The 9592-nt window shown below is 31.8% G+C and overlaps 1 protein-coding gene across 3 annotated transcripts in view; it reads left to right on the forward strand.

The window, feature by feature from the left end:
- LOC106458235 (protein tyrosine phosphatase type IVA 2-like) overlaps window positions 1–9592 on the forward strand; it is a 31305-nt gene that overhangs the window by 15811 nt on the left and 5902 nt on the right. For all 3 annotated transcript variants that reach the window (XM_013917710.2, XM_013917713.2, XM_013917711.2), the window contains 2 exons: window positions 2919–3049; window positions 7204–7278. In XM_013917710.2, the coding sequence (XP_013773164.1) occupies window positions 2919–3049; window positions 7204–7278 (206 nt within the window). The remainder of the gene's footprint in view (window positions 1–2918; window positions 3050–7203; window positions 7279–9592) is intronic.

A 9592-nucleotide genomic window follows, 5' to 3' on the forward strand; every position in this document is an offset into this window, starting at 1 on the left:
TTTTACTATGAGCAGTGCATACAGTTTTTTTGTTTGTTTTGGTTGACTACTATTTTGATTAGACCTGTTAATGTTTATAGCTTTTCAAGTCAGGAAGTTTTTTTTTTCTATCAACATTATAACACATGGAAGTAATTGACTGCACAGCTCAACAGTGTTTAAACTTGCTTAACTTTTTTACTTTATACAAGTGTTATTTGTCTGAGACAAAAAAAGGTACAACATATTCTGGAAATTGAGAGCTAGACTTGTAACTCTTTCTGGAAAAAATTTATAGTGAATGATGAGAGATTATTATAGAAATAAAGTTTTGATATAATTGCTTTCACAATTGATTTCCAGGACTTAATTGCTGAATTTATGCTTGTATTAATCTACTTTCAAACAGAATGTTCAGTGCAGTACTTGCACGAGTCACTGTTTCAGAAGTCAAACAAAAACTGCTTCTGGGCAGTTTTAGTATATCTTTTACTACTGTACATATAGTTCATTATTTAAGGGGCACATTCACTGGCCAAGTAGATACTCACAGTGTTAGAATATTTCATGTGCATGAATGGGCCATATGAAAATTTTGAATTTTTCATCAAATTTCATGTGTATCTGCCACTTTAAGCTGTTTTTATGTAACACAAAAGAAATAGATAATGTATTTGGGTCTTTCCATGTCAACTCCAAAATATTTTGGAATGTGTTTCAGCTTCATTCTTTTAGACTTAGTTTAAATATGGTAGGAACATTCTACTTTTATACCTGAACAAGCACCCAGAATTTTAGATAAATATCTTAAATTCTAACAATACGGCCTTCCATATTTGGGGAGGGGCAATATAATTTTGCAATATATTTCCCATGTTTAAGCAGGTTTTTTCTTTTATGAAATATTTTACCTATCTGGCTAAATTCTTCTTACTTGCATGATATGACCAATGTTCCTAATTCTGAAATAATTTTACAGTTCAGATTAAATGTGTCTACACGGCGACTTGTGAAGCAGAAATTATTTGATCCACTCCTGTTAATATATATATATATATACAAATTTTGTATTACTAGTTTTTATATTCCACATGTATATTGTCACAGTATCTTGTTAATTATGCTCATAGTAAAGTTTTACCTTTGGGCTGATGTACCTTTGTTAATGTATGAAGTATCAGTCTTAAATTTTGCTTAGTTGTTCCTATTTGCAACCCTCTAAATACACATAGGCACCAAAATATTTTAAATGAACATATTAAAGTATTGCAAATTGTGCCTGACTGTTTTGTTCAGTTGACCAGTGTTTGTTTGTATGATTCATGCATGGCTTAAAAGATATAATATCAGCATCTTGAAATGGCTAGCCCACACCCTTAACCCTTTCACTTTGGGTAGATCAAAGTATGTATGTCACAACCTTTTACAGAGTTACATTCAATTTATTTCAACTACTTTATTATCAATGTATATGAATAAACTTTGTATCCAAATGTAGCTAATGTATCAATTTTTAATATTATATAAGTTTTAAGTTCTTAATTTTATAAGGACCTATTACAAAAAATTCTCAATCTCCCCTTGTATGAAAATTATGACTTTTCTCTCTAGGTATTATCACATAGATAGAAAGTCTGAAAAATTATGAGTTATAGGACATTGTTTGCTTTTCACATGTTATTATTCTGTGTTTTTATGTGCAGTATTCAATTAAATGAAAAATTGTTCAGTGTGGTAGTACCATTAGTATAAAAGAGTAAGCTTAAGTTTCATCGATAATTAACAGCAAAGAAAAAGACCCAGGTAAGTACTATATTTCTTGTTCTCCATATATGTTCTTTATCATTGTTAAAGTAACTAAAATGTAAAACTTAGAAACTAGGTAGGTTAGATTAGGTAAGATGAATAATAATAATTATTCACGAGGTATGCTCGAGAGCAACTTGTTCATTACATAATGTGATAGGGTAACATCAGCTACAGAGCTACACGTTCACTGAGTGATTTACAGCTTGTGTGGCAGGATTATTAGTTAGACAATTAAACAATAAAATTAAGTATAAAACAATGTATACTGTTACAAGATGTACCGTGCTTAGGATAAACAATTGTGGTTTCCTGTTACAATTTGCAGTAACTCTGGAAAGAAAAAAAGGGTAACTTAGAATTATTTCCTAATTTTTTTATGGTGGTTATGAGGTCAGTCAAATTGACTGACCCTGTATAGAGTTATTGTATAGAAAATAACAGATAAAAGGTTTTCTGAGGAAAAAACATTTGATATTTATTTTAGAGGTTTCAGGGATAATTTAAATGAAATTTGAAATTTTTCACTTGAAGAAAAGTATTTTAATCTTAACGTGAAAAATCACTTTACACTAAGAGCAGTCAACATTCTGATACCAAATAATTACAAACAAAGTTTTAGTAAAACTATTTAATTTAAAATTCAGATTTTTTGTCCATAAAAAAAACTTAATATTTAGTGAATTTGTCCAATTTGTGAAGATACATTTATTACTTTCAGAGTTATAGTATATAACCATGGTGGTTACAAGGTTGTGTAAAATACACAAACCTGTTGCAATAGGGTTATTCTTAACACAACAGAACATCATTAGGATCCACTAGAGGGATTAATTTGAAAGGTTAGAACACTGTTTTTCAGTCATAATCAACCAGTAGATCTTTTGAAATAATATCAGAGATAAGTTGTACAACATATTCATATAAGCTTTGTTGAGATCATGTTTTGGGGAATGGCAGTACTAATTTGGCTAAAAGTGGTGTTTCTCTGTGTCAGGACTTTAAACTAGCACCCCTAATCCGTGACTATATGTTTGGATACCTGTGGCAGGGTAGTGTGTAATATAGGATATTAATGATGTTTGAAATTAATCAGTTGAGTTGCAGTAATAAACACTAATTTTCTTGAATAGGATTGGCAATTTGAAGATGGGACTCCTCCTCCAGCAGACATTGTGGATGGTTGGTTCAATCTTCTTCGAACTAGGTTCAGGGAAAATCCAGAGAGTTGTGTAGCAGTTCATTGTGTTGCAGGGCTTGGCAGGTTTGTCTTTTGGTTTTGCTATATGTAATTGTATAGGGTTTTATTTCAAATGTTGTATAACTATTTTTTGCAACCAAAACCTTAAGGAAGTAAAAAATAACAAGAGATGAATCTATAATATTTTGACCATTTCTAGCCTGGGGCATTAATGCATTTGCAATCATAAAAATTAACAAGTCATATATGTCACCATATCTAAAACAGACACTTCAGAAACAAAGGATGGCAACCGTTTAACATTTCTGAACTTTTTTTTTTGGTAAATTTAAGAATTTGAATGAACTCCATAGTTACAAATTACCAGTGGAAAATGTTGTGTTTCAAAAGGGAGACATTGCCAAAATAATTAAACAAGTATGGGAATCAGCAAAATTAATTTATTAACCCTCTTTCTATGGGCATCCTTTTGTGTGCATGTTACGAGGTTTTATTGAGTTACATTAAAAATTAGTTAAAGTACTTAATTATAATGGTATTTGAATAAACTTGGCATCAATGTAGCTGATAATCCAAATTTTAATGTTATATAAGTTTTAAGTTCTTAATTTTATAAGACAATATTAAAATAAAACTCCAGTTTCTCATGGTATGAGAATTGTGACATTTGCTCTCTAGGTATTTCCTTCTATCTCTCTTACCTGTATATTATGATGATTACTGGTTGCTTTATTCTGTTGGCTACATTCTGTCTCACCTCCATATTGATCAATGTCTTTCTTGTCCTCCTCACTATAATGATTCTTCTGCTGCAGTCTAAGGTTATGATCCATCTATATTTATTGAACCCCAATATCTGTGTCCCTTCTGTCTGCTTGGGGTATTCCACTTTCTCCTCTAACTTTCTTACTACAATCTGCTTAACTTCATCTTATCTTTACTCCTTTGCTTTATCTCCACCCTCTTATCTCCTCACTGTGGCTCTTCATTGTGACCCCGAAAGTTTTGTTGGGGTCACCCGTTCTTATTTGTTTGTCCCTTTGGCTTCTATTTCTTTCTCTACTGTTTTTATTTAACTTAGTTTCTCTGTTTTGGAGATGTCCTCAGTCCTTTCCTTTAGGGTGTCCACTTCCCTTCCTTCTCTCTCTTTGACTTAAGTCTTGCCCATTGTCTCACTACATCAACTTTTAGGGTTTTTCCTATTCTTTGGAATCTCATACTGGGGCTGTCCACCAACAATCTTCCTCTGATTTCCTGACTGACTAGACCATGGATACCTTGTTTGTTACCTGATCTCAGGAGTCATTGGAAATATCCCCTCTCCTGTTCCTCATCCTATCACTTCTGCTTGTCGTTCTCCTGCCCATTGGATGGGCTGTCGAGACTCTCAACTATAACTTTACCTTGGAGGCATTTCTTGGCTGTGGAACCTTTGGTGCTCACCTTTTGGAGTCTCATGTCATGCACATTTAGTCTCCCTTCACTGGTGACCTTTGGATTGTGCTTGCTTTATGTATTTTATCTTCTCTTTCTCTTTGTCCTCTCATCTATTCTCTTCCATCTGATTCTCTGCATCTTTGACATCTTTCTGGTAGTTTTCTTGATTCTCATACAGGATGAGTTCAACCATCTCCCTTGCTTCTTTGTGCCACAGAGATCTTGATATTGATGGCTCTTCACTCTCCTTCCTGTGTGAAAGGTTCCCTTGCTTTTGGGGACTCGGGCTTATCTTTATACATGCATCTCTTTCAGTGGGTTTGGGGAATCTGTGGCATATGTGCAATCCTTTATCTGCCCTTCTGCCTCTCCATTCATCTTTCCATCCCTCTGTATGGTGGTTCAATCACTCCAACAAAACCTGGAGTATCTTCCTCCTCTCCACTCAACCTGCTTCTTTCTTTTGATGCCTTCCTTTCTGATTGGGAGGGTTCTTGACAACACTCTCACTCTTTCTGGAGTCTGGTCTCCAGAGGAGCAACCCCTGCTTCTTAACATTCTGATGATGTCTGTAACTTTTAGGTATGCTAGTATCTTTAGTTAACATGGTAGGGACATCTCGTTATGACCCATTCCTATACTTATATGGTCATTTCTTACATCAACTGCCAGAAAGCTACCCACTTTCAGGACCTATGCTTTACCCAGATTTTTGATGAAGACCCATCGATTTCAGTGATTGCCAGTTACTGAGTGACATTAACCCCATCTTTCACCTGTTGCACAGTACTTTTCCCTTTCTTTCACTGGTTGAATTTTTCAGCTCATCTCGCTGTCATATTCTTCTTTGGGTGAGTCCAACCAAATGGTTTTAACATCATCTTTAGCATATCCTAGCCTTTCTTGCCTCCTTTCCATGTCAACCATTAGAGATCTTGCAGACTTCTATGTGGACTACATCTAACACGTTCACCTCCCATGACTTTCCTTAACTGGCCAATTTCTTGTGCTTCTGGTTTTCACCTCATTCAGGTTTCCATTCTCTGGTCTTTCCAGGTGAGAGCATTTAATCGTGAATTTACAAAGTCTTTGCAAGGTGATTTTCATGTTAAGAATGGAAATATTTATTCATATTCAGTTTTCATATTTTATCTGCATAATCCCTAGAACCTCCTAAGTGAATATCAATTTTTTTTCAGTGAAACTTTATATATTATTTGTTATTTTCTCTACCCTAACATTGTTAAGAGTTGGTTCATTTGACCAACCTTGTAACAACCACATAATAATATGAAAAAAATTGAAATTACCATTTTTTCTTTCCAGTATGACTGCATATTGTAATGGACAATTACAGTTATTTATCCTAAAATTTTCAGTCCTCCAATCTTTTCACAACTACTTTCATTTAATTTTGCTTTATTGGTCTTTGAACCATTTCTAATTATTAAACTAGGTGAAACAAAGCAATAAATACCCTGCAAAAGCATAGTACAAGTTATAGTAAACAAGGTATTGAATTACATCTTGCACAAGCAGCTCAAGTGTATTCTTGTGGAGAATTTTTGTATTTAATTTCTTCATTTTACTTATCTAACCTAACGAGTTTCTATTTTCTTTACATTTTAGTTACTTTTATAATAGTAAATAAAAAAGATATACATTCAAAACAAGCACTTTTAGATTGAATTAACATTACTGTGAGATTAAATTGTATTTGGAAAAAATAGTGCACTGAACTTTAAATTAATATAGTAATCTATCCATACAGTATTTTAATACTGGTATTGAGGTTCATATAGTTTTATTCTATTTTATTTTCAAAGTTGTAAAAGCTAGTAAGTTAACATAAGTACCACTTTTAAGTTTTTAAAAACTGTGGGTAGAACTTGCTAAGTCATATGTGATAGAAATGATGTTATCATCCTTTGGTTATACATTTAGGAGTAATAATATATTGAACAAAAGTTTATTCTTTTTCAGTAAATACTGATTATGTACTGTATTACACAATCTATGATTTATGTGTGAAAAATATCAAGAAATCTTATTATCAGTAGGAAATCATAAACCACTGGCTTGGATGTTTGCTTTGCAAATTAAGTCTCATTGTCTTTGATAACATTCTTATAAATTGAAACTTTGTTGTTTATCTTTTGTGATTGTTATATATTTTAGTTAGATTTAATGACTTTTAGCACCAGTCTGTAAATTTTGTTTAGTGTATTTTAACTGAGATTTCAGTTTTATAGGTTTGTTTTCACAAACTGTGCTAACTTAGACAAAGAATTATTGTTGATAAGCCACCTTTAGTTGTTATTTTTTTATGATTTCTTTATTTTGAATTAAGCTTGGCTAGCCTTATCAAGCTGTATTTAATAAATTTGGACTTATTAGTTGATTATATCTACAGTTGGTATTTTTTTTTTGTAGTTTTTTCATGTATGTAATAGGTTTCATCTCATATATACCTCTTTTCAAAGTAATTAAGAAAAACACAAAAGGATTTTGTGATCTACTACAAAAAATAGGTATTGGTAGTTTGTTATTGCATTTTTTTTATGCATCAAGTAATGTTTTGGAGGTGTTACATGACACTAAGTAAATGCAGTATTTGTGTGATGATTGAAATATGATTTTATAAAGGTGATATGACACTTAAATATGATCTCTGTTAAAAAAATCAGTGACATAATCATAGTGCTGCATGTTTAAAAGTAGGTGTTTTTTGGCAAGTGTTTGAAAAAGTTTTATAATGATGTATAATATGTACATTATAGGGCGCCAGTGCTTGTGGCTTTAGCACTAATTGAATTGGGAATGAAGTATGAAGATGCTGTGGAGCTTATTAGACAGTAAGTCTGCATTAATTGCATATAAAATGTTATTACAGTTGCAGACAAAAGTATTTGGGCATTTAAGAAAATGAAAAACAACAAAGTAATTTCTATCATCTTTACTTGTTTTTATTAAAAAATATACATTGAAGTAGAAATTCAGCTTTATGATAAAACAAATTATTAAATAACATGCATAAAATGAAAAACAACATGCAAAAAATAATTTCGTACTTTGACAAAAGTATCTAGATACTCTTACTATGGTATTTTGTGTGCCCACCTTTGCTTCATTTCCAGATTGTTCTCTTTTTGTATTTTTCAACCAGTTCCTGGCATTTTTTTTAGAGATATTTTTTCTCATTCTTCAACATATACAGACTTAAGTTGTGCAGTCGACTTTGGTTTTCTTCTTGATACAGCCCCTTTCACATTAGTCCACAACATCTCAATGGAATTCAAGTCTGGGGACTGAGATGGACAATCCATAACTGTAATCTTCCTATCCTCCTTTTTATTTTTATTTTTTTCAGAAATTCATTTATAAACTTTGTAGAATGGTTAGGGTCGTTTCATCCAATAAGTCTTCTAGTGCTGGGTAACAAATGAGAGTGCAAAATATCTTGATTTTTGCAGCATTCATTAATCCTTTTACAATACAAAGGTTTTCTGCCTGAGAAAGAAAAATAAGCCCATACCATCACACAATCTCCATCATTTTTACACTATACTCTTTTGTTTTAAACATTTTTAAATTTCTCTTTTATTTAATCACAAATTTCCAATTTATTTTTCAGCACTTAATGATTATTTACTTGTCTTTTTTTTTACATTTATCATCAGGTGTTGGTTTTCAATCCGGATAATCTTCAGTAGTTAGTAACAACTGGGTTTGATAAGAAACATGTTGTGTGTCAAATACTTTTGTCAAAGCATGAAAGCAGTTTTTGCATGTTTTTTTTACATTTTATTTTATGCATGCATTGTAATAATTTGTTGTTTTCATACAAAACTGAATCTACTTAATGTATATTTTTCAATAGAACAATTAATGATGTTAGAAATTACTTTTTTTTTAATTGCCCAAATACATTTGTTTGTAACTGTATATTAAGGGTTAGCACTGGTTAAGTTGAGAATGAAGAAAATGCCATGGAACTTACTAGACAGTAAGTCTGCATTAATGATATATATCTATATATAATATTGTTATATTCGGGATTATCACTAGAGCTGGGTTATTTAATAGATTACCTGTGAGCAGCAATTACATTGATTAGTGTCATGTAAACTAGTTGATTAACCAAAATTATGATCAAATTGATTATTGAAATTAGTGTGCCCAATTATTACAATTTTTGGTTATTCCATGTATCCAAGTGATTGAAATATTTCCACCTAACTTGTTTGCCCTGATTTTGTTATTACAAAACTAATTAGGCTATCTGCCTCTGTTGCTAATGTTTATCTAGTGACTAAAGTAAAGGTAACTGGCTGGCTGCAACCTCTGCTAACTTTTTAAAAATGTTTTTGTATATCATGTAGTTGGAGGAACACTGTACTAATTGATTAATAGGGTTATTGATTAGCAAATACCACTAATTGCCTATGACTAATTAGCAATGACTTTATTGGGAAGTATGATGATACCAAGGGACTTGTTAGATAGTAAGTATGCATTAATTACAAACATGTTATATTTGGGGCTAAAGTGGATCATATCCTATTCCTAACAATTTTCCTCTTATATCTTGGACATTTTCTACAAGCCTCACTGATTGAGAATAGCTCTGTGTCATTTTGGTTGTATTTAACCTATATAAACAGCTTTCATCTCATCCGTGTTTTATGTAAATCTGAATATGTAACTTGCTCTTTACAGAAAATTATTTTCATTATTTTTTAAATATTCAATGACACTAGTGAAGATTTAGGAATTTTTTATTTCAGACATGTACCTAGGCTACTAACATCCCAATGTAATCTAACTTGTAAATTTGATTACTAAGGTAAATTTTCCTATTTTGACTTGGAAATTGAAAAGAACTGGACAAAATTTGTCTGAGAGAAATATTTTATGTGTTGAGTCATTGTCTCCAAAGAGCTAAAGAATTTTTACAAATAGTAGTGAAGAACATGTTTTTGAGTTATAGAAATACAAATGCATATGTTGAATGGATTATTCCACAAATATTTGGGCTCCAGAATTTGCATGATACAATATTTCAATACTTGTAGAAAATCTTACTATTACACACACACACACACACACACACACACACACACACACACACACACACACACACACACACACACACACACACACACACAC

The sequence above is a fragment of the Limulus polyphemus genome, unplaced genomic scaffold, assembly GCF_000517525.1.
Source record: "Limulus polyphemus unplaced genomic scaffold, Limulus_polyphemus-2.1.2 Scaffold433, whole genome shotgun sequence".
In the NCBI taxonomy this organism is placed as follows: Eukaryota; Metazoa; Arthropoda; class Merostomata; order Xiphosura; family Limulidae; genus Limulus; species Limulus polyphemus.